The 26,867-nt window shown below is 45.3% G+C and overlaps 1 protein-coding gene across 1 annotated transcript in view; it reads left to right on the top strand.

Moving 5' to 3' along the window:
- Positions 1-7,453, top strand: part of LOC138567384 (actin, cytoplasmic 1-like) — a 55,180-nt gene extending 47,727 nt beyond the window's left edge. The window contains exon 6 of the mRNA XM_069645548.1: positions 6,807-7,453. Coding sequence (XP_069501649.1) covers positions 6,807-6,950 — 144 coding nt within the window. The 3' untranslated portion in view covers positions 6,951-7,453. The remainder of the gene's footprint in view (positions 1-6,806) is intronic.
- The last annotated feature ends 19,414 nt before the right edge of the window (positions 7,454-26,867 follow it).

Raw genomic sequence — 26,867 nt, 5'->3', positions numbered from 1 at the left:
ACCTTTTCCCCAATAACCTTCACAAAGTATTATCCAATGTGTAGGCATCCTTCTTAGATTTTTAAGGTGTTCACATATGCCCCAACACAGATGACTGGTTTGTAGGAATTGTGATCCAAGTGCAAGCGCTCTCCATCCTTCAGCTGGTGTTAGAAACAATATCCTTGCTCTAATTCAATGTTACATCGAGCAAATCCAGCCAACAACATATTCAGAGATTTTTATTTGCATGTGGCGGATGCATCTTGGAGGAATTCAAAATGCTTCAAGAGTCTCTCTCGACTGTAACTGTTAAATCCTGGTTGAGAGATCATTGTCTCCAGCGGAATGGCTCAAAGGCAAGGTTCATAATCTTTGGGGAAACAACATCAACACTTGCAGTCCATCTCAATTCCTCCTCTCTTGCAGGACGCACATTGAGTAAAAAGGAGAAAGCCTAGGTTTTCTCTTTGTCGACTTAATTGGCTATCACGCCCTCATGTCCCTGACATCTCAGGTGAAGGCGTCATGAGTTACACTTAAACGCCATGAGTTACACCTAGCTACACCTAGCTACACTTAAACGTAAGTGTAGGGCAGCTGAGAGGAAATGGAGGACTTCCTGTTCATCCTCTGACAAACTGGCCTATCGCCTGCTACAAAGGCAATACCGACTCTCTGTCCTCACCAAGAAGAAAGTCCACATTCAAGCTCGTGTCTCTGCGGCATCTAACAACTCGGCCGAACTCTTTAAAATCTGCAAGGAGCTGGCCAACCCTGATTCAGTCTCTACCCCTCCTGTTGCCTCCCAGGCTCTTTGCAATGCCCTTGCCTCTCACTTCATTTAAAAAACCCAGGACATCCTGTCCACCCTCTCCACCCACACTCCTCCTCTTCCCTCTCCATCTGTGCTTGCTGACCCTCCTTTAGACACCCTCCCACCATCCTTCTCGTCCTTTCCTCTTTTCACCCCTGACGAGGTTCCTAGACAAGTCCGATCTATGAAAGCCTCTTCAAAACAGGTTCATCCCTGTTCCTCTAAAACCATCAAGGACCACATTGACACCCTCGCCCCGGCCCTTGCTGATTTTTGCAACCACTCCTTTGCCTTTGGATCCTTCCCCTCCCCTCTGAAGCACTCCTTTGTGCATCCTCTTCTCAAGAAACCCACAGCTGATCCTTCTTGTCCAGCTAACTATCGCCCAATTTCCATTACTCCCTTTCTTGGCAAACTCCTGGAAAAGTTGGCCATCCCTCAGCTTAACCTTCATTCCAATTCTGTTGGCTGTCTCCATGACCACCAGTCTGGCTTCAGAGCTGCCAGAAGCACGGAAACTGCTCTCCTAAACATCTGTGAAGATCTACTCACCAACCTTGACTCTAACATTCCCTCTGTCCTCATCCTCCTCAATCTCTCTTCTGCCTTTGACACGGTCAACCATACCATCCTGCTCAACCGTCTGTGAAAACTTGGGTATCACTGATCAGGCTCTGGCCTGGCTGACCTCTTTCCTCTCAGATCGACCCTCCCAGGTCCAACTTGGGTCCTTCCTTTCATCTATCTTCCTCTCTACCTGTGGTGTTCCCCAGGGGTCTAACATCTCGCCCTGGCTTTTCAACCAATACCTGGCAACTCTCGCCCACTGCATTGCCATTTTATGCTCAAATTTCCAGTGCTACGCTGACGACACTCAAATCATTTTCCGGCTGCCCTCTGCCACCTCCTCTCCCTCTCTCATCTCTGATTGCCTAACTGCCATTCAAGATTGGTGTGCCGCCAATGATCTTTGTCTGAATGCCAGCAAGACGGAGATCCTCCTCGTCGGCACACCTTCACCATCCATTCCCCTCACTCTCTGGCCGGCCTCCCTTGGCCCTCCTCCTACCCCCACCTGCGAGGCTAAGAACCTCAGGGTCATCTTTGACTCCACCCTTTCCTTCTCTGCCCACATCTCTGAGGTCTCTAAAAAGTCAAATCTCCGACTGCACCTCCTCAGAGGTACTCTGCCTTTCCTCTCCTTCCTCCAGAAGCTCATGGTATCTCAAGCTCTGGTTCTCTCTAGCTTGGACTATTGTAACAGCCTCTTTCTAAATCTACCCGCCTCTACTCTCCGCCCTCTGCAACTAATCCAGAACAGGACTGCAAGACTTGTCCTTGGCCTCAAGCCCTGGGATCGTATCTCTCCAGCTCTGAAATCTCTTCACTGGCTGCCAGTGGATGCAAGGATTAAATTCAAAACCCTCTGCATTGTCCACAAGGCTTTCTGGGGCCTGGGTCCAAAATACCTTCAGCTATCCCTCTGCAAATACCTCCCCTCTCGAGCTCTTCGCTCCTCTACCTCCAACTCACTCATGGTCAGTCGTTTTTCTAAGAAATGAGCTGGGGGTAGATCTTTGTCTTCGGCTGGGGCCTCCCTCTGGAACAGCCTCCCTGCCACTCTAAAACTTGAGGAGAACCATCTCCGGTTCCGGAAGCGCCTCAAGACCTTCCTCTTTTCTTCTGCCTTCGCTCCTCCTCTCCCCTGCTGATCTGTTCTCTCTTGGCACCGTGCACCTGGCCACCCTCTGTCTTTTGGGCCCAGGTACCCGCTCATCCTGTCACCCTCCCGCACTGCCTCCGGGCCACCCCCTGCACTGGGGTCTGTATCTGTACCCATACAGCCCCCCCTTTTTCGTCCTGCACTTATCAGACCTACCTTGTCTGCTGCCTTAAACCTAGCACTTGCAAATTGCTGGCTGCATTACCACTGTTTGTTGCCTTTATTATTTATTTATTGTTATTTATCTGTTTCTCCTCTGCTTCGCACTTTCCACCTCTCCCCCCTTCCATGCTCTTTTCCCCCCCCCCCTCTCCCATGCACTTGTGCGTTCTCAATGTCACTGGGCCTAGTAAGATCGCTGTTTTGTTCTCCCCTGTTCCCCTCCCTTGCCTTGTCGTGCTCTGAAACACTTGTGTACGAGCGCGATAGAAATAAAATCAATCAATGAGTTGAGGCTTTTGTCAACTTAGAACTTTCAGAAGGATTTTTGCTCTCCTCGCTCTGAAACCTTAGCGGTGGTGTCTGCCATAGACTCTAGGATGGACTATGCAAATGCCTTATTCAGGTGCTAATAATCTGTTTGTAGACAACAAAAGGCTAATGAGAATTCGGCAGTAGGTCCCTTTAAAACGTTATGATTCGAACATAGAATATCCTGGTGTATATCGAACAGACGAAGGATATGTTGTGTGAGAATCCTGAAGAAATTAAAAAAGTGTTGTTTCAAAAAGATTGGACAGACACAATTGCACAAATGCAAAAGTTACAAATCCATAATAGTATGTCAATTATCGACAAACCGTTGGGTAATAGACCGCAATAGTTGCAGAAATTCCCTGATTCCTATTGTAAGGGGCAATTTCTTCATTTTAGGTTCAATTCAATACCAACCGGCCAAATAATAATATATACGTGCACTGCCTAGTACTGTGTCACAATGTTGCACACTAAATAATGACATACATTCTATTCAAACTTTAAGACATATCTTAATTGAATGTACCGCATTGCATAACGAGTATTTGGTCTTTGCTGGATTCACACACAAGATTTTTGGTTAATACTCTCAAATGCAAATGAAACTATTTTGATAATGGCTGTTTTAAAAATGTTGGGGTATTTGAAGTTGTTTCAAATATGATAACTATGATATGATATTTATTAAGGTAGTATTTATTTATACAAATTAACTTGCTCATTTGTAATGTATTAATTAATCATTCACACAGTGGTGTTATCGTATAAGCAAGTTGCAGACCCAACAAGACAGGGATGACCATAGTGACTGTTGCTGGTCCCTTGGTCCACTGAGCACCAATCATCGAATCTAGCTAGCACTCATAAGTTCGATAGAACAGAACTGGTTGTAACTGCACAACGAGAAGGTATCTTCCAATAAAAAAATTGCAAACTCAACGAGACACAGGGATGACCATAGACCTGCAATTCACTTAATGCAATAAAGATTAGGAATAGGGCAACTCCACACTGATGACACTGCCAGGCAGGGAGTGATAACCTCAAGCCCGGTAACCAGAAGAAACTCTGTGCTAGACAGAGAATCCCTCTCAGGTAATCTGAAAATAGGGGTCTCCCACCAATCCGCACAGACAGTCATGCATTCCGATTTGCTCACTCTCTCACCTACACCAACAAACAATAGAATGCAGCTATACCACTTGATCAATTTCGGGCTAGCTGCACACATGCCTACACGCCTCTATGAACACCTCAACAGTCTTTAGAATGCAGTTATACCTCACGAACAAATTGCCTAGCTGCACACATAATCTCATTCACAAGCTCCACCACTGCCAGAATGCAAACTCTGAGGTCACTGGCCTTGTTGCGTACATTCTACTGACCTCACACAACCACTGCACTACACCTAGCATTAGAATACAGCTACACACCAAGTAAACCACACTGGCTGCACACTTACTGAGTGCCCCCAAGCACTATTTACTACTCTACTATCTATCCATTGACCTGGACTACAGTCCCCGAGGGCGTTCAACACACAGCGCTTCGAGTTCATACCAATGGTATATAAGGCGGTATACAAATGCACAAAAACATAACATAACATACCATTTATCTTTTTAATTCTTAAATAATTATTGTTGTAATAAATGTGTAAGATTGTGTATAACCAATTCACATCATTAAAAAAACTTTTAAACAAAATGCCTTATTTGGCAGTTTGTCTTCATTCCAGTTGGGCAAACTCAAGAGAACATGAAATGTAGATGTTCTCCTGATTTGCATACTACAAAAATAGGATCATGTGTCCTTGGCCAGGATATCATTACATGAGCTTCATATCAATGATGAAGGGCTTTTTAAACTCGCTTGTGTGGCCTACAAGTTCATCCATTTGCAGATAAAAACGTATGTCCAGGCATGCCACTCAAAGCTCTAGTCAACTCCTTGTGAAGCCTCCTACAGTTAAAGTGAACTCCAAAGGAAGGTGACGGTTGGCAGGCCAAGCGGATAGAATTTGGAGCACTTTGTCAGTCATAGTACGGTGAACTACTTCCATGCTTCCTCTTTATCCTCAACTGAAGACTGTCCTGTTACCCTTGACAGTTCGGTGCATATCACCCAAAAACCTGATTGGATATTGGTGCACTAGAAAAATGCCTCATATAAATAATGCAATCAACCCCACAGCCCACATGTACTTGCTCCAAGTGGAGTGAAAAGGGCCTGTGTACGGTTAACCGGCAGTGCCAGACCCGGTTATGTTTGTCATGAATACATCTTCACAATATTGAATTCACACTAATGCAGAGAATTCAAGAGAAAGGGACTTTTAAAACCCATATTTAACATTTTGGCCCATGTCTAGCCATGTACAGTGACCTCCAGTTATCTGCAAGCCACCATCCCCACACCTCATCCTGCCGCAGATCTAGCATTTGCAGGAGATGGAGATGGGCATGCAGCATCTCCCGAATATGGGGAGGGTAGTGCCGTGCTTTACAGTCCCTTGCCCACCCTGGGAAGGCCGAAGTCCCTTTTGCGATTGTGCATATTTTCCATGAAGTTTGAGCAACCCCCACACTGTACTTTTTGTCTTGGTAAGGCCAATTGACTTGACCCGAACATGTGTATGTTACTGTGCGAAACACTGCAGGGGAACGCAGCGGGAAGATAAGGAAAAGAGAGAGGGCAATAGAAACAAGCCATATGATGTTAATGTTTGCCTATCAATGCATATGTACAATAAAGGACCCATTTATTATACTTCTCTTATTAGAAACAACAGTGGAAAAAAGGACTGGTAACAATTGCACCAGATCATCCCAGAATACTGTCCCACCAATGATCTATTAACATCTTGTAAATGTGTATGGAAAAGGTATTGGAGCCCCTCAACCGAGAACCAACATGGTCAAATAACCTGTTCTTTGGGTACGTTCCCACTCGGGAGGGTCTACAACCACGTTTTAGCTCACTGTAACTTTCAAAGAGGATAAATATCCATTTTCATATCAGTCTGGTTCCACCCGCTTGGGCAGTCCAGCACCGAAATGCTAAGCAATTCTCCTCTGAACAAGAGCACCAACAGCATCCCCAGACATGTTTTTTCTGCCTAGTCGGGCCTCTCTAAGCACAGTGAGCAAGGGGTGCACGTCTGAATTACCCTCAGTAACTTAGGTTGAAACCCCAAATCCCTACACATATATGCCAGAGATCTGGGAGCCCCTCTACCGAGAATGAACACAAAGAAATTCCAAAGAACAGGGTATTTGACCCATGTTCGTTCTCAGTAGAGGGGCTCCCACACTCCTTTGAAATTTTGTAAAACTTGGGGTTTCACCCTACGTAACCCTGGGTAATCCAGACGTGGGCCCCTTACTCGCTGTGCCTTAGAGAGGCTGAGCTTCTCCTCACTGGGGAGGCCCAACAAGGCCAAAACACTTGTCTGGGGTTGCTGATGGTACTCTTGTTCAGAGGAGAATTGCCTAGCATTCCGGTGCTGCACTGCACTTGTGGGTGGGACCAGACTGATCTGCAAATGGAAATGTTTCCTCTGTGAAGGGTGCAGCGAGCTAAAATGTAGTTGTAGACCGTCCTGAATGGGAGAAATTCCACAAGAACATGGTATTTGACCCATGTTCGTTCTCATTAGAGGGGTTCCCACAGTCCCTTGTAATCTTGTAAATGTAGACAGTCGTCTTCACCTACATTGAAATGAGATGAAAACAGTGCCAATCCGTTTTCAGGAAAAGATTGAAATTATAAGTGTTATTGTAACTCTTCCATGTATTTCTTACACAGATCATCGCCCCGCCTGAGCGCAAATACTCTGTCTGGATTGGGGGCTCCATCTTGGCGTCCCTGTCTACCTTCCAGCAGATGTGGATCAGCAAGCAGGAGTATGACGAGTCTGGCCCTGCCATCGTGCACCGTAAATGCTTCTAAATGGCTGCTATATTGTCACATAGAAACAAACAAAAGAATGACAACGCATTAGGGTATTTTGCATATTTATTTTTTGTAGGCACTCTTCATTGAAGGTTTAAAAAAAATGGAGTAAGAAAGTGATCGCCATACTCTGCAGTTTCTCTCATGCCTGTTGTGTGTATAAGACCTTATCATAGCATTGTTCGTCCCATATAAGAACATTCCCTTTACTCATCAGGCCCATGAGTGACCTGCACATGGCTGCAAAGTCGCAGACCAATAGCTTCACACAATTGCGACTACTCTTTCACAAATATTTTAGCTTTTTTGTAATCTTTATTCTCCAAAACTTATGTCAAAATAGTGTCACATGCTCTAAATGTATGTTTTGTTTTACCAGAAAAGTTTGATGCCCATTTACCATTTGAAAAATATACAGATTTTGCCAAATATCATTCTGCAACAAGAACTCTCTTGCACATTTGATCAAAAGAAAGACCAAATAAATGTGTATATTGTAAGCATGCCTCACTGTGTGTTTTATGAACTGTTCATTTCAAACATGTCCTGTTTAATAAAATGTTGACTGTTTTTTACAATATTTCAGCAGACTTTTGGAGGATGTAAGTTGCCAAAAATGTTAAAAACTTGAAAAAGCGTCGAACGATTAACACGTGGACTAAATGTGTACCCTGTATATTCTACTCTTAGTCAGGGGTCTGGAACAATAAAAAAAAAGAAACATATAGTCTGAAAGAGCATTAAAGCCAATATCATAGGACAGGGCTGGAAAATTAATTAACACAAAAACAATGATGTATTCATCACATTGTACGTTATGAGTGCTTTCAAATAAAGGCTACTCCAGTCAATAACCTCACAAACTATGCATACAATAATTGCTTAAAAATGGTCACTTTCAATAGTAAGCAGTATTGTTGAATAATTTTGTTGAATAAATCGGGAATGGGGACACGGAATTCCATGACAACTGTGCCTACCGGGGCCGCTGCGCCCAGCAGGTCAGCCCTGCCGGGCGCAGAGACCCCAGCAGGCACAGTTGTAGTCTGCCAGTCCGGAATGGGTGTCAGTACGCTGCTACCAGCACCCTTAATTCCGGACCGGAAGACTTGTAATGAGTGCCCATGTCACCGCCCGCATCAGATTTTGATGCGGGCTGAGAAGCTTGAATCCTTGTGGATTGTTACCTGCTGTTTACAACTGACGGCAGGTGGAGTCCATAAGGATTCATTGTAATGATGGCGTAATGATGGCCACCATTACTGATCACTGCTGTGTGCTAACGAGCTAATGGGTCTGAGGCGAAAAGTGGTAGGGGACCTTGGAATCCTCAATGTTGGTATCATTTACCAACCCAGCAGGTAAATAATCAAAATGCAGCAGAGGAGGCCACAGACACATGCAGGACACCTACTGTGCCTGAATTATAGACTCATGCAAAATGTGCCTGCTAGAGAAAATTTAGTTTGTAGCATATGTCAAATAAATGGCCAATATATTCAAAGCCTTATTGAAAGTACATGTGCTGCCACTTGCAATGCTTCTATCTGTCCTTGACAAATGTGTTTACTATCCCTCTGCCTTTGAGGTCCACTACCACTTATCTTCACCAGGAAGGTTTATCACTCTGCCCCCTATAAAAGCACTAGCATAAAAGAAACCCGAAGCTGTTATTTAAATTAATACAGATATTTGAGCTGCAACTTAGACTGTTTTTTTTTATTGCTGCTTAAATTAAATTCATGTGAATGTCCCAGTGGCAGGCAGAACGTGTACTTGCTCACAATTAAAGATAACTCTTCAAAGCTCGGCTTAAAATTCACTTACTTGACGAAGAGGGAGCTCCCCCTTCGCCCTCCCCCGACTTGACCCCACCACTCCCTCTGGTGCTGCATAACAATATAATTTCTTATATATTTGTACATTACTCCTCTTTAATTTGAAGCACTCGCCCCCTCCCCATAAGGTAATGTTACCTTTGTAAGTCACCTTTTTCTTTTATAAGCAAATATATACTTGTTTTGTTTTTCGTTTGGTCCTAGGTCTATGTCCCATTTTGTTCATATCCTCATAAACTCGATCCTCAGGTGTTCTCATCTTTTGGCTTCTGTAAATGTAAGTAATTTGTGATCGATATTGACATTCCTGTCCTTCAAAAAAAATACAAACAGCTCAGCTAAGCAAGCACTTGATTCTGCAATCTGCCATCACATGTTTAAATACTGGCCGCGCCACGTCAGCCAATCATCTTTCTGAAGTCGATCTGTACGCTTGGAAATTGGGTAGTAACCCCTGTTATTGCAATATTTAGGGCCTCATTACAAGTAGCCCAGTAAAAGCGGGTTCATTACCGGCATGCCGGAATGAGCGGGTCCGTGCTCGTATGAACCCACTAATAGCGGGTGATTACGAGTGCGCAAGCACGCGCGTTCCCCCATGCCGGTAATGGCAATACCGCCATGCCGCTAAAGGCCCTCCAACCCCCCTATACCGGCATCGCGGGACCCGCCCATAGCGGTACCGCCTCATACCAACCCCTAAATACCGGCACGGTAATACCACCATGGTAATACCGTGTTCGCAAAAAACGGACCCGGAAATTACGTCATCGCGCAGGAACGGGAAATGGGCCGGCGGCCATCTTTAAAAACACAATCCATTGCCATCCTCCCCAACCACCAGTCCATTTGTGTTGTGCTGTGCCAGAAAATACTCAGGATGTCCAAGGCAACCAGGAAGATGACCCCCCGGAAGCGGACACAGCGTTTCTCTGACGCTGAGCTTAATATGCTGGCAAACACCCTGGCCCAGTATGCAGACATCATCAGGTCTAACGGCATGAAGCATGCTGCCCAGATGAAAAAGAAGCAAATCTGGCAGGAGGTTGCCCAGAGGGTGTCGGCTGTGGGAACCACCCCACGGACTGTGCGCGACTGTCGCAAGCGGTGGGACGACCTCCGCCTCAGGGTGAGGAACATCCTGGCAATCAACAGGAGGGCCGCCATGGCGACAGGCGGGGGGCCACACTCACCAGCAAAGCTGATGCCATGGGAGGAGACAGCCAGTTCATTCATAGATCCCGAGTCTATAGAGGGATTCGGAGAGATGGAGATGGGCGCCGCATCATCCCCAGAAGAAGGTGAGTGACCCAGCACATCCCTGTAGGGTAAACCATGATGTGGCACAAGTGACGTGGAAGTGAGACTAGGCAAGGCAATGCATGTCCCAGGCCCACATCAACATATCCAGTCAAGAATGCGTGCCACACCCTGCCACACACAAATGCATGCTGAGTGCCAATCCCAATCCCAACACACGGGCAACATGACTCGACCAAGCCCATGTAACTCACCACACAGACACCATATCAATGCCATGCCACCAGCCATGCATTGATTGCCCACATGCCCCCTCAGAACACCAAATGCCACACCCCTGTAATAATTGGATGCATGAATGTATGAACATATCACAGCGCTATAGAATATCGCTGCCATGTGACACCATCACTGATGACCTGCATCTCTTCTATCCCCCAGGCACCGATGAGGAAGATGGCAGGCAGGACAGGGGAGCAAGGGCATCTACATCACGGCAAGGGAGAAGGGTCACCACCACCCCCACCTCCCAGCCCGAGAAACTTCCCAGACCAACAGGCAGTGTGCCAGACCGGGCAGAAACCCAGCAGGAAACACCTGCAGCCAGTGTGGGCCACACACATAGAGTCCAGCAGCAGCCACCCACAACAGTGGGAGGGGTTTCCGTTCCCGCACCGCCAACCACCGCGGACGTTGCGGATGCTGATGTGGACAATGAGGATGACACAGTCGTGTCCACCACACCCACCCCAAGCCCCATTACCACCCCCCCATACAGAGGCCGACAGCAGCGACGATCCCTGCCTCCACGACTCCGACCTCGGAGAGTCCGACATATGCCCCTTCGAGGAGGACAGTTCCTTGGACGTGGGCCCCACGCAAGCGCCATCCACCACCCTGGCTAGCACCACCCTGGCTACCACCACCCTGGCTACCACCACCCCGGGTACCACCACCCCGGCCACCAGCACTCCTGCTACCAAGGACTCCTTTGAGGCTCGCCTGTCGAGGGTGGAGGCACGACAGGAGTCGATGCTAGACCTACTGCGGCAACATATTGCTGATGGGAAGGACTCCATGAGGGCCATCGCTACAGCCATCGCTGCTAACACTGCTGCCGTTGAGGCGTCCTCAACTGCCATGAGGGAGTGTCTGGGGGCAGTTACGCAAGCCCTGATGTCCAACCTGCCTCAAATGCAGCGCCCACACCTTGGAGCAGGCATGGGACCGGCCACTGACACGTCCACTGCTACGACCCCTTCGACCTCAGCCCCCTCAAGCCCCGTGCGGATGACCCGGAGGAGTGCACGGCGCTTGGACATGCCACCCCCGGATCCCAAAAAGGCGAAGAAGTAGAGTGGCCAGACAATGCCGTTGGACAAATGGACGTTGGTCAAGGGAACAATCTTTGGTGTACATTTGGGGACATTTGGGGTTTGTAGGTTGGGTGAGGGAGTTTCCTGGGGTATTTCTGGGGTTTGTAGGGTGGGTGAGGTAGTTCACTGGGGTATTTTTGGGGTTTGTAGGGTGGGTGAGGGAGTTCACTGGGGTATTTTTGCGGTTTGTAGGGTGGGTGAGGGAGTTCACTGGGGTATTTCTGGGGTTTGTAGGGTGGGTGAGGGAGTTCACTGGGGGTTGTGAGGGGAATGTTTACATTATTACGTGTCTGAAAAATACACCCGTTGTGTGCAATAAAATCCATGGCTGGACATACTTCATTTTGTGCATGTACATTTAATGTGTGATGGTGTACAGTGGCGAACTTCAAACAAAGCAAGTGTGCATGTCCAAATGCAGCCAGTGTGTCACTGGCACATGACTTTCATGGTCCCTGCGTTTCAGAAGTATTCGTGGATTAGTGTTTGGCGTACAGCATGGCCATCCCGTGCATCACGTACTGGCAGGGGGGCTCCTTTGCCTCCGTCTCCATCCCCTTCATCCTCACCCGGCCCCCGCATGTCAATGTCAGGTGGCAGTGGTACATTCCTCCGGACGCACATGTTGTGCAGCATGACACAGGCCATGGTGATCTTTGCCACCTTCTCAGGCCTGTATAGGAGTGCCCCACCAGACCTGCTGAGGCAGCGGAACCACGCCTTCAACAGGCCAAAGGTCTGCTCAATCACAACACGGGTACGGGTGTGCACACGATTGTACTCCTCCTCATGGCTGTTCTGCGGGTTCCACATAGGGGTGAGTAACCACGGCCTCAAGGGATATCCTCCATCACCTGCAAGCAGACACAAATAGGCGTGTGTCACTCTGAACTGCCACCTTCAGGGAGCACAGTCATGGCGGCAGCTATTTGGTGTGGGCATGCACATGTCCCTGAACGCATGCAAAGATGTTACCTAGATGCAATCTATACTGTCATGAGGTGTGGTAGTCTGGATGGCGTTCAATAGATGATGCAGGGTGTAATCATGCATGCTGAGGCAGATGTGCAGTGCTATTGCAACAATGTTTAGCCCCCAATGCATGCTGTTCATTCTCCACTATGCATGGTCACACTGACCACATTGCCACAGTTGCCATCCAGTTCATTCATGCATTGCTTGCCATCAACATGGTGGCCTGGTTGTGCCTCTTACTTGTTGAGATCGATATGCATTATTTGTGACATGTGGCCCAGTGATGTGTCATGTTCCGTTTGAATGGTTCAGGTCAGGAGTGTTTAGCTCTGCATGCATTCTCCAATCACCGGCTATTGCCACCCAGGTGCAGTATCCCCCCCCCTTTCCCACCCAGGTGCAGTATTCCCCCACCTTTCCCACCCAGGTGCAGTATTCCCCCCCCTTTCCCACCAAGGTGCAGTATTCCCCCCCCTTATGCATCCCCACACATCAGTGCCCTGAAGCACTGCCATGGGACGGTTGTGCAACTCACCAAGCAGCCAGGCATGTGGTCCAGCATGTCGCTCCATGTGATGGGGTAGCGTGGAGTTACGCAGTACCATGGCATCATGTGTTGATCAGGAAATCGGGCACAGCAATGTGTGATGATCTTGCTGGAGTCACATAGCATTTGCACATTGATGGAGTGGTATTGCTTGCGATTGCGGTACACCGCCTCTATGGCATGGGGGACTACCAATTCCACATGGGTGCAGTCGAGTGCACCGACACAATTGTGCATGCCTGCCAGTGCATGGAAGCCTACTTTGGTGTCTGCTATCTCCTGGGCAGTCCGTGGTAGGGATATGTGGCTGCTTGCGTGCTTCAGGAGGGCATCCAGCACTTGGTTCAACATGCGTGAAAATAGTGGCTGTGAAATGCCATGCAGCTGGCCCACTGTGTGTTGGTAGGTGCCTGTGGCCAGGAAGTGTAGCACAGACACCACCTTTAGTAGCGGGGGGATGGCAGTGCGTATTTCAATGAGGCTGGCAATGTCGTTTTGTATCATGTCCACTATGGTGGTGATGGTGTCACGGTCCAACCGGTACAGGGTGTGGATCTGCTCAGGGGTTAGGTTGAAAAGGCTGGGTCTGGTGCGAGGGATTGGTGGTTGCCTACGAGGCACTGCTGCCTGCGCTGGTGGTAATTGCTGGGCCTGTCTCACCCTCCTTCTCCTCCTGCGTCTCCTCTGTGCTACCTGTTGTTGTTGTTGCTGTAGTTGTAGCAGTATGGGCATGTCCTCCAGCGCCATGATTGCAACAGCTAGTGGTAGCATTTTGGCGTTGGAAGGGGTGTGGTGTGTGGGTGTGCTCATTTTAAACTGGCCGAGCCTCCATTGACTCCACCTGTGGGGATTGTGTGCACCTGTGGCAGTTGCCTTGTATCCTGATTGCTGTTTGCGGGTGGTCCGCGATGCCTGTATGGCAGGCATTGTGCAGCCCGTGATTACCGGCTTCGCGATGCCGGTATTTGCATGTCTGCGTGGGTCCCACTTCTTACTCCATCTTCTACAACTCTGCACTACTACTTCCTCCTCCACACTACTGTTCCCTCTCATGCACTACTACACCCTTCTACACACTACTGCTCCCTCCTGCACACTACTGTTCCCTCTCATGCACTACTACACCCTTCTACACACTACTGCTCCCTCCTCCACACTACTGTTCCCTCTAACCCACTACTAATCCCTCCTAAACACTACTACACCCTCCTCCACACTCCTCCCTCCTCCACACTCCTACTCCCAGTTGCATTCTACTGCTCCCTCCTACACACTACCCCATACTACTCAGTCACCCTCATTTCATTCACTTCCAAACACTTCACATTCACTCCTTACACTATCTCACAAAATCACACTTGCTACTCCTCCATGCACATTCACACCGTAGTACTAATTGCACTCACTAAGCAACACCACTTCTGCTCCAGAAATCGCCTCCACCATCCTTTCTCCTGCTGGTCTTTTGGTCTGCCACCTCCACTTGCTCTTACCTTACCCAAACAACACACACCTTCCTGCTTGCTGAGGGCTTTCTTATGCCCCTCCCTGTCTCCTGATTGGTAGTCTGCCCATAACCAATTGAGCAATTTCTCCCTCACCCAGGAGGTTTTCCACATGCCACAGTCTTTAAATGGTGGGTTAAGCCCGACTCTTTTACTCTAAATAGGGCTGCTGGGTAACAACAATGACAGCCCACGTGATACATTGCCCCTGTTCTTGTTAGGGGGGCCTTTCGGGCTTCCTGTAAGGTAACTGAAGTTCCGTTTGGGGTTTCCACTCCTTTTAAGTCTCTAGTGATTTAGGGGCCTCGTGGGAGACTCCTCTTCTAGTGTCTATGGGCTGCTGTGTACTGTGCATTTGTTCACATAGCCGTGCATGGGTTCCAGCTCCAGTCTCCGCTCCTCTGGTACTGCTGACAGCCGGGGCAGCATGGATGTTGTTGTTCAAAGGGATCCCATCTCTTAGCCAGGAGGTTTCCTGGTCTGTGTGTGTGGCATCCCTTCTCCCTTGCAAATAATGGCTCTCTATATTCCTGGAATTAGAAGAACATTTTCAGCCAGCATATTGGTTCACAGGTATTGGGTGATGCAATTAAGTACTGCATGGAAACATACTGGCACTGGGGTTGGGGGCAGGATATGGAGCCCTCTCAACTGCTACCGTCTTCCTCATGGGTAGGACTAACTATGGATTTCTCCCTGATGGGCCTCCCACCCCCAGGCTAAGCGGGATTCCCATCCCCTCTTGACAAGCCCTCTATCCAGGCCTTGTGACACTCTTTTCTGTCTCATTGAGAACACGGGATGTGGAGGATATGGGTACCAGTTGGTATTATTGTTTCTCACTGAATACTGTACCCAATACATGCTGCAGTATTCTATATATGGCAATTGGTGATTCTTTAGCTGGTTTTGGTTTAATCAGTCATAAGATAGGATACATATTATGTTTAATCAGGATATGTTTAAACAGGAATTTTGAATTTAGAAATGTTGTTGTCTTTGTGCTATTTCATTTTTGTACTGCTTTGTTTACAGCAAATATGATATTTTATGGTTTTTAAATGTGCAAAAGTTTGTTCTTGATTGAATATAAACTAAACGCATAAATAAAAAATAAATAAATAAACGGTACCCAATCCAGAGTGACAAGCATCTACAGTAAAACAGGTGTTTATGCCTAACACAGATAGGGTGAACATAGTTCCATTGGGGTGGGATCTACCAACGACTCAAAAGCAACTTGAAGTTCTCTACTTTTTTATTCTTATCACAAAAGGGACTGATTAGGCTAAACGGAATCAACAGTCTTGGTGTTGGAAATGGTATAGCAAAAAGTGTTACATCCACCCAGAACCTTAACTTCCTTTAGGACCTTGGTCATCTGTTGTTTCCTCCCTCTCTCTCTCTCTCTCTCTCTCTCTCTCTTTTGTTTAAGAATGCCTCTCAGGCGATTCAAATGTTAACTTAGTCTCTTATATTTTACAGTGTCAGGAACATGTCTTTCTTGACTCTGTGTCTTTAGTGGTTATCAGGCTCTCTTGTTGATTCTCCAGGACTCTGCTACTAGGCACCCCAATCTTCCTTCCCTAGGTAGTTTTACTGAGAGTCAGACATGGCATGTGAAGTTGGTTGTAAGCAGGACAGGAGCTGTCTTGGTGATTGGTGTACGATTGGTCAAACTACAATTTCCCCTTGTGAACTTGCTTGTGTGGGGGACCAGCTCACAGGTCTAGGTACTGAGATTCTATAATGGTAATCTGCCATCTTGGAATGAGACAGCACTTCCTTCCCTTGATTGCTGCTGCATTATTCCTGAGGTCTGAAGCCCTGTATTAGCTCCTGTATAACACTTCAGGGGTAAGCATTGTGGAGTAGTCAGCAGTGTTTGGCCCACAGGGTCTCCCAGACTTCATCCCCTAGTCTCAATCATGTGTGCTTGTCACAGTAGGTGAATTACATATCTCTTATCTAAGACTTCAAAACACCTTTTAACATTCTACCACCACACAAAGTCTTCTCCTCTGTCCACTAATGCTCTAAATATCTCCATCTTTCAAAGAAATGTTCCATACATTTTTAAGACAATTCTATTACTTCTAGAAATGACTGGAATTGGTCTATATCCTTAGGTTTTTTCACCTGTGCATGTACACGTTGTTCTTTTGGTTTATATAGTGCAGTGGCCCAAATACCTGTGCTACTTTGATTTGGCATTATCTTACATTGTAGATGCAACAGACAACTCCAGACATGTAAAACAGTTCAACACCTACATTGTTCCCTGTAAGAGCGTTTAGAGGATTTCCTACAGGGCATAGGAATGGTAAACTAAAACACAAGCTGGAAGATCTCTGATTACATGTCAGCAGGGAGGCCTAAAGGAAACTTGGTGCAGGAGTCTATTATGAGGGGAATAAATATCCTAGTCCAATGTCTACACCCCTAATCTAACAAAACGATTAAGGGTTTTGGCTCCATGAGAGCGTTCTTCCATTTACTCCGTCTCAGGGCATGTAAAAGGCCCCAACATGTTTCTTTCTTGACACAAACAGTGGTTGCTCCTGAAGGAAAGTCCTCTTGTGGGTTCTGTAGATCTGGATCTTGCACACTCCTAAGGGCCAAGTTATTTATTTATTGTGTAGAACAGTTTAAATACAAGGTTTTTACACATATAAAACAGCAGAGTAACATTTTCCATACATATATAAACTAAAAATGCAAAGATGTACCCACCCTATCAAACTACAAGTTTAAAATCAATTTTAAAAAAAGCTAAAACAGCAATGCACAAATAGATTTCATTGGCACTAAAAATACAATGCCAAAAAGAGTCCATAGATAAAAGATCTTCATGGTGGACAAACATACAAAAGTGTAATACATGCCGGGGTGTCAAAGGTTCACCGAAAATGGGAGGATGTTGTAGTGTTTCAACCTGAAGTGCACAATAATGACATAAACAATAATACCTCAGAATATTGCTTCTCGAGCCGAGGACTTTGTGGGTCAGAAAGAGATTAAAATTCAGTCGTAAAAAGTAATTCATAAAAATCCACGATGGATGATTATGTAAATGCAAGCAGTTCCCCGCGTAACCTATGCCATCATAGCATATCTTAAAGGTCAATATCGGTGGGTAATGCATAGGGTCACTTCTGTCCCCCTTCTTAAATATCAGAATTACCACTGATCACTTCCAGGGAGGGGACGTAGGTCCCTGTGACTTATTAATGGTCACCACTGGCCACTTCCAGGAAGGGGGCGAAGGTCCCTGTGATTTATTAATTGTCATTGAAAAGGCTAAACGTTAGGTAACTGTCTTCTTTTGAATTTGAAAGTCATATTTGAATCAAATGGAATGAGAGGTATGCGCGGTATAAGAACAGTATCTAAGTTCCAATTGATTACACAGGCCCCTATAATGTATCTTTCTAGATGCATAATTGTCAACCTTGTTCCATTGCAGAGTCCCTGTGATGGCATAAGATTGCATAGTACCATAATTACAGCACCTACTGTCAGTTTCAGCTTGTGAGGAGGCATTTGTCCTACAGCGTTTCGCTCTTTACAGACTGAAATGTTGAGCTGGGAGCTGGTAATTAACTGTTCATTGACACTAGAACTGTCGTGCCCTGTGTGAAGAGAAGTGGGGGTGGAAAGAAGTAACTTGCATAGAACCATGCTCATTTTGTTTGTTAAAAGGATATCTGTTGTTGAATTGGAAGGGCACACAGAGGTGCACTTTGCCATTTGGACAGCAGAGGGCAACCTAACACTGATAACTTGCATCAGCTGAGTACGGATCCATACCTAAGCATTTCATTTATATAGATAATGAAATTGTATTGTAAGCTTTAATGTCCAAACTGGAGTGATAAAACAAATGATCATGCAATATCACAGCTCTACTGGCTATCCAATCTCCTTCTAAAAGCTTTTTTTCTCCACTTTCTGAGGTTCAGTCAACAATTTTCCTCCTGTGATAAAGTTGTTCAACAAAATAGCACCCGAATTACCACTCGAAACTCGCAATACATGACATTTGTTTCGTGACAGCTCTATATGCAATTTTGAAAAACTGATCGTCTGGTGGAGGTTCCAATACTCTATTTATTGTATTTATTGTGTATTTATAATGCGGCTATACAGCAAAATGGTGTTTCAAGGTGCATGCATCAAGACAAGGGAGGGGGAGGTACAGGGAAGAAAAAACAAAACAATAACGTTCCTACTAGGTCTTGAGACATTCAGCTTGTGCAAGTGCAGTAATAAGAATGCAGGGGACGGGGGAGGTGAAGGAAGGGGTTGAACAGGGAAGAAGATAAACAATAACGTTCCTACTAGGGTGGGAAACAATTCGGAGCATGCAAGTGCAGTAACAGAAATGAGGGGAGGGGGATGAGGGGAAGTGAAGGTAGGGGATGAACAGGGAGGAAGACAAACAACGTTCCAACTTGGTCAAGAGACAATTCTGAGTGTGCAATTGCAGTAACAGAAATATGGGGAGAGGGATGAGGGGAAGTGAAGGTAGGGGATGAACAGGGAGGAAGACAAACAACGTTCCAACTTGGTCAAGAGACAATTCTGAGTGTGCAATTGCAGGAACAGAAATGAGGGGAGAGGCGGATGAGGGGAAGTGAAGTTTGGGGATGAACAGGGAAGGAGACAAACAATAACATTCCTACTAGTTTGTGAGACAATTGGGAGCGTTCAAGTGCACTAACAGAAATGAGGGGCTGAGGGAGAAGGGGAAGTGAAGGTAGGGGATGGACAGGGAGGAAGACAAACAATAATGTATATTTTATTGTGCATGCATCAATGAATTCCTGTAGATTTTTAGAATTACCCTTGAATTTCCACTTGACAATTCTCCTACAGGAACTACAGGAGGAGGGACCTGATGGGGGACCATCTGTTGTAGGGTAATGTTTTCTGCCTTGAGTGCTTGGACCTCAGCTGTTAGTACCTGAATGGCAGCAATTAGCTGTTGCACTTCTTCCATTGTAGCATACAGACCCGTCTATATAATGGGTTTCACAAGCTATCATGCATGCACAATTAAACGTACCTATTGATGAGTCAGAACAGGTACTTGGAAGCTTGAGACAAATTCCTGAACCAATGCATAACTCACCATGATGTAAACACGGGAAGGTGAAGCGGAAGATTCTCCAAGTACCAAAGGAAAAAAAACAGCAGGGGAAAAACCCTGGATGGCAAAGGCAACGGCAGAGCCTTTGAATGCAGGAGGGCCTTGGGGCAGCTTAAAGCAGGCTGAATAATAAGGTAGAAGGCTGGAGAAGGGCACAGATGCAGAGAAAGGCAACCGGCGGGAAGGACTACAAAAGACAGAGAAGGCAGGAGGCTGAATAGGAGAAAGACTGAAGGGCCAGGAAGGGAAACAAGTGTCGGCAAGGATGCTCACCAAAGCAGTTGCGACATGGAGAGCAACTTTACTAAACATTTGCAGTAATTCCAATGTTTACATGCCTGCAAGGATATTAGGCCCACTTCATGCCTAAGAATCCCTATAGGAACACACTGGAGCAATGAGAGGGTTTCCCCCATATACTTGCTTCACTCTGGTGAAACAATCATAGTTTTGGTTTCGTTTATCATTTTTGGCAGAATTTATTGTTGATAATAGCAAATCAACAGCGTAATAGAGAATTGGCCAAAACTTTTATCAAGAAGACAGAGCTGCGTTGCCGCCATATCAATAGAAGCTCGAAAGGGTGGGAAGCCACTGCTTGCTTTGAACCTTTGCTGTGAAATATGACACCCAGGTATTTAAATAGATCAACCTGTTCAGGCTTAGTGCCATTAAGAAACCAGGAACATTTCAAATTCTTTTTGGAGTATTGTGCATTAAACATTAGGATCTTAGTTTTAGCAACATTTACATTAAGATCTAGATCAATTAAGAAACTATTCAGAGCTAATGGACTTCAGATGCATCTCCCAGGCGGGGTGTATGCAACTGAACTTGCCGATCCTAAATCAAAAATATAGAAATTTAAAAGGAATTAAAAAGTAAGGGGTCCAAAACGCACCCCTGGTGCAAACCATGATGTGTGGTAATCCATCACGAGTAGCTTCCTTGCTAGTCCAACCTAACTTTCACAGGCTCTTGATGAAGGGCAATTAAGATACTCAAAAGTGATGGTGGACAACCTAGTCAATATCGTTTCTGCCATAATTTGTTCATATCTACGCATTTCTTGGAAGTGGGAGTCTAGTCGGTGAGTAATTGGAGTAAGAGACAATTTAGGGATGTTTCAACACCTTTTTTGAACCTTGATTGACAAATGTTCAGGCCACCCCTCCCAAAAGCCCATAATTGAAACTCTTTAAGAATTAAATTAGAAAATATCTCACAGGATGTGTCGATTAAGGAAATCAGCCTATAGTGAACAGGATTCAGTCTTTCCCCATGCTTGTATATAATAATTGTTAGGGCACGCTTCTAAGAAGTTGGAATAGTAGAACTCGAGACCATATTACTAAAAAGATTAGTCAACATGTCAGCCCAGAGCACAGGGTTAGTTTTGAAAGTAGAGTTAGACAGGCCATCAGGGCCAGGGGCTTTAGAATCTTTACATTTGAGAATACATATTACAATTGTATCTCATTCAATTTAAAGATGCCACTTCACAAAATCTACATAATTCAAAGGTGGAAGCCCCCAGCTAAAGACCTAAATAGCAACGAGAAATGGTCAACCCACTTGGGTTCAGAAATCGGTTGGGCTTGCAAAGATTTCTGGGTACTGCAGGCTTTTATCAAAGACCAAAATATTCTATCACTCTTTTCCAATATACAGTGAAGCATTGCTTCTGCATCCCTTTGAGTCATTAGGGATTTATGCGATTTCAGGCAATTCCTATATGCCATCTTTAATTTGTGTATTACAATAGGTGCAGACATCTTCTCTTTCCTTGCTATCCTCATGTTTCTACAGAGTTCTTTCTTGTTAGTCTGAATTACGACATTAAACACATGGCTATTATCCCCAGAGTTACTCCTCTTGGTCAGGTGGGTAGCAATCTTAAGGCATGTGAGTATATCCTGGATTGTAAAAGCATGTTGGTATGGAGCTGTTAAAGCACTTGTATTGTTGCAGAGTGTTGTGAATTAGACTATTAAAGCATAGAGCGGCCACAGGTCGCCAGAACCGAGTACATTCCCTGGGTCTAACTTCAAGATCAAGTCCGGATAGGGCAGCGAACTGGCGTTCCTAGGGATATTAACATCTAGGAGCAACATCGAATGGTCACCCTCATCACGTTCAAGAATGTTAAAAGAACGCCAAAACATATTAAATTCACTAAAAACAAAAATGTAATCAAGAGTAGATGAAGAGAGTGCGTTATTGCATGTAGAATGAGGGGGGCAATCTCCCCTAATATTCTCATTCAGAAGTAGAAGATCCCACAAATTCTAGAACCTGCAGATACCTGAAACCTATTCTGCTATAGTGCTGTAGGTCTAAGCATTCACTATTGAGGTTTCCCACAATTATAATATAATCTCCATTATCAGATACCCAGGTCAGTAGAAAATTAGACACAGTTACCAAAAAGAGCTCCAATTGTACATTACCGGGGTTAAAATAGAGATTCATCAGAACACAGGAGTGATGTGTCAAGCATCCCTCATCCCGCCATTCAATATTAACCATAAAAATATTCTTTCAATTAGTCAGTAACAGTTTCATAGAGAAACCCAAATCATGTTTAAGACCACAAAGTAAACCCCCATATGTGTGCCCCTCAGGCCTTTCAATGTTTTTTCAAAACCGAATAGCATAACCGTCCATAATGGGCGGATCCTCAATCCGAGTCTCTTGGGTACACACCATGTCGTAGCTACATAGAGGTGAATCAGGATGAAGCGGATGAGAGCAGCCTCTAGTATTCCATGAAAGAGTGGAAATGGTGGAAACTCAATTATCTCCCATAAACCTAGTACTTCCCCAGTGAAGGGAGCTGACAATTGGTGCTCAATCATAATTATTTTTCTTTAAGTGGCTGGTATTTGATGAATTTGAAACTACTCAAGAGGCATCACTTGCCACCCCTATATCAATTCTCAATTCTTCCATGGGCCCAAACAGCTCCTCTTCATCAAGCCTGTCTTTCATTTCAATAGATTGCACATTCTTGTACAAAGGCCCCAATACATTAAACACATCATATCCTAATGAAATGAGGACAGGGGCTTCAGCCATGATAGAATTCCTAACCATCCTAGAAAGGAAGTGCATTCGCACCAAGTCTAAATGAGAATCAGATACAAATTCCACTTGAGCTAAATCTTTAGTGCAAATTAATCTTAGATTTGGAATCTCAAATAGCAATGCTAAGACATGCTGACGACTGAGTGGCCCACAATCATGGTCCATAAATAGTCTCTCCAAATACAAAATATGTGAAAGGTCATTATGAGACGATTCCGGCATTGACTTTTTTAGTGGTTCACACATCGAAGCTTTATGTACTCTAGACAAATTGCTTTGCGGAACATTTTTGGAATTGAAACTCTCTTCAAACAGTGCTCCTTTTCTCAAGTTTCCCTTACACAAGCACCCCGTCAGATTCTGCCTTTTCCCCTCAAAAGTTAGTAATAACAGAAAAAGAAGGGCTGGCTGGTTATGAGAATGATTTACACCAGACCCTGCTTCACTCAATAGTGATGATCCAAAATGTCCTCACACGACCAGACTTAGATGGTAAAAATATCTCTCGACCCCTGGGATCGCAGCATGAAGGCCTAGCACTCTTAATTGTTTTTGCTCAAGAATGAGGACAATTTGAGGCGTTGGTAAAAGGGTACCAGTACTGCCGTTAGAGGGATAAAAACCCTGCTGGGGGGTGATCATAAATGATTCATGCCCTCTTCTGTACCTGCGGAGGGATCATCAATCTCGTTTTCAGTCATTTCATAATCCTCATCAGGATGAATGGTTAACCAGTTACAGGGCAATTTTATTTTTACTTAGCAGTTGATTGCACATAATCCACATTGTTAGCCAAAGGACAAGGTTTTAATTTGTATAAACATGCGCGTGAGACCTTATTTTCTTGTTTAGGATTTTTGATGTTCTTAGATTTTTTGGCCTTTTTTCTCCCAGGAACTTCTACGTGCTCCTGGAGGGAATTTACAGAGGTCACACAAGGAACTGTATTTGTAGAAGAACTGAGTGGCTAATTGTCATGCACAATTAACAGGCCGATAGTCGATAGATTCACCTCTCCTTTGTCCTCTGGAATCTCTAACATAGAGGAAAATGCATTAGTACTACAATGCTCCAGGTTTTTCGCCTCTACTGCCTGCTTCTCAGATCTTGCATGGACCGGGACAGAGCTAATAACCTTATTTGCGTGAAATGCGACGTTGCAAATATCGACTAATAGATCAGACATAAGCAAGGGTGCTCTAGATTTATCACCAACAGCATCGTCCCCGAAGAAAACATCTAACACATTGTCCAATCTTATTTTCTGACCAAAAATAAAACCTTCTAGGAATGTTAGTTTAGAAACCATTGTGGACAAAAGACACTTCTGTCCTTTAAATTCTTCATTGATAATTTCAAACATTTTCATTCGAGTTCAAGGTAAAATTTAACGCATGAAGTACAGAGCCAGGGGAGCTAATGAAGTCCCCCAAGGTTGGCAGGCGATTAGAAAGCTTGGGTGAATATGGATAATATGAGATGGATGATGGTTCGCATTTGTTTGACGGCTCTGATGCAAACAAAGAAGGTGAACAAGAAAGATTAGTAGATGGAAGCACATGAGGTGAAATAGACTGAATCCCGGAAACCGGAGATGATATATTGGTTTCCAACACCGTAACTATCACCGCGTTGACATCATCCACCAATAGGTTTAGCATTGAGTTATCAGTAAAAGATTGCTTAGTCACAGTCTGCACCACAAGGGGCGAGAAGCCATTCACTTCAAGTATACCAGGAGAGTGAGATGCAACCTCCATTGAAGAGTCACGTGTCAAGGGTATACCCGTTAATGAAGACAGGGTTGTTACTTCACAAGCGTCTGCTCTTATGGGCCCGGCTACCTTTGCCTTGCTCCTTAAATCATAGGGACTCATGTAACACAATGTTGAAAGTCATTAACTACGCTGCCTTTACTGAAACCAATGGCGAAGCAGCGGCAAAGGCAAAGCGTTATGAGACACAGTCAAACTTGCAATCAAGCCGTCAACCGCGACAACAGGAAGTTTATTTAGAAAGTAATGGCAGTGTGTTACCAATAGTTCCTCTGACTCGCCTTCAAGATATTATGTAGTGCTTGGACCCTCGTGCGACACGCACACTGACGCGCTCACCAGATGTGTTTCAAACTCCAAAGTAACTCTGAATAGCCGAGCACCAAATCCACAGCAAAGAGTATATGATTTTAACACAACAGCTCTTTCTTCTGCAAAGACTGCTTGCATTTTGAGTTGCAAGGTCATTAGCGAAGTCCAAGCATTCTCTTGCTCTAGAGGAAGCCTTCAACAATAGCCAGGGATTTCCCTCACACCACCTGAGCGCTTTTGAGACAGAAGTCATTCTCACTCACCTCTCAAAGACTGCCCGCTTGAGCTTGAAACTTTCACTGGCTCAGACGCGAATCTCGAGCCCCCAGCCAACAGTGTTCAAACTAGCAGCTTCAAATACTTGTTGGCAACTGGGATGCAGAGAGTGACATTCTCATGCTCCATGACCAGATCTGTAGCTTACTCCATGAAGAGCTGCAGAGTCAACACTACTAAAGTGTTCCGTCTCGATGCACCCTTCCATTGACGTGCCAGGATTTCCTTTTCTTAAAATCCCACCATTGCTGTATCTCTTGTTGGAGGCCCCACTCTACTGTCTGTGGTGGATAACAGAGGGTGGGCTTCCCTGAGTGTATGGCTGGAGTACTCCCCAAAGGCTGGGAGCAGGATGGTCTCTGGGGGATTCACCACATACAACCTCCAGGGGACTTATCATGTAGCTTGTGGCTTCCTCTGCCCGTCAGAGACCTCAGTACTTCTACTTGGCGCTCCTATAAGTGGTTCTGTCACATATCTCCACCACTTCTGTCTGGTACCCATTAGAGTCTTCCTGGAAGACTATTGGGTGTTGACTTGACAGTCTACGTTAGATTGGAGTGTACCTTCTCCATGCTGTACTTACATATGTAGATTCATGAGAAAGTTTATTATTTGAGGGTTACTGAGGGTTACTACTCATTTTCCAAAATAACCACATTAAGGTGGCATGGTCTGTGATGAGGAACAACTTTCTGTCTGTCAAATAGTATTTTAAAGTTTCAATGGCCCATTTAATTGCAAGGCACACTAGCTCTATGATAGGGTTATTTCTTGATTGGGGGAACAATGTGGGGCTACTATACAGTATTGGTTGGTTCAGCCTGTATCTCTTGCAATAATAGGGCCCCAAATCCCACCTTAGAGGCTGTCTTGATATTGGGCAAAATCTTCCTCGGGGCCAGCCCTTTGAGAGCAAAAATACCCAATTCAGCCCAAAATACAGGTTCTATTGTGCTGAGCAGTGATCTCATGCAAGTGACAAATGACACCCTCAAAGTGTTATTAGCATATTTATTCTAAGCAGTGAATTTCATATACATTTGGGATTCAAGTTACAGAATATTACAAAGCATAACACTTAGAGCAATGCAAAATATAGTGAAACATGGAATTTAGATAAACATAGAGAAACATAGAGAAATATAGAGAAACATAGAGAAACACAGTCTTACGTCCCTTAATCTCAGCACTGGGGAGACCTTGGGCCCTCATAAGCTAGCTGTAAACAAGCCCCGCTCAGAGGACAATGCTGAAGGACACCGTATGAGCCAATGCCGGGCACCTGTTTCTGCACGAATCAAGTCCACAGGCGATCTCCCCCTGATCCCATGTGTGCATGGATACTTTATACTCTCTTGCTGTCAGACACCATGACGCATAGTTCCAGAACTTTCCCTGTGCAACTGGCTCATGGAAAAAACCCAGCTCTCTCTGAGATGCTCCCTGCTCGCTCCTACCCCCTCCCTTGTTCCCATCTGCGCTGGCTGAGGAATGTCTTATCAGTACCTTCCCAGAGAAAAGGAAGATTAGCTTGGGGCCAGGGCTAACGTTAGTGAGGCTGAATATTCTAAGGGAAGCAGGGATGTATTAACCCCATCTGCAAGCTCTAAAAGGCATGCACTCATAGCTTAGTGTTTATAGCGCTTAAGACTGGCTATCTAAGCGCTATATAGGTGCCATGATGTTCCAAACACTCCAAAAACCTATTAGCTACATAGCTGGGGGCCCTCCCTGCCTGTCATATTCCTTGTAGCTCACTACTGCATAATGGAAGTGCTACAACAGACTACTGTCAGCATTTTTAGCAC

This window comes from Ambystoma mexicanum, chromosome 2p (genome assembly GCF_040938575.1).
Source record: "Ambystoma mexicanum isolate Mex_15411 chromosome 2p, UKY_AmexF1_1, whole genome shotgun sequence".
NCBI lineage: Eukaryota > Metazoa > Chordata > Amphibia > Caudata > Ambystomatidae > Ambystoma > Ambystoma mexicanum.
The sequence above is the reverse complement of the archived record's forward strand: the minus strand, read 5'-3'. Positions and strand labels throughout refer to the sequence as shown.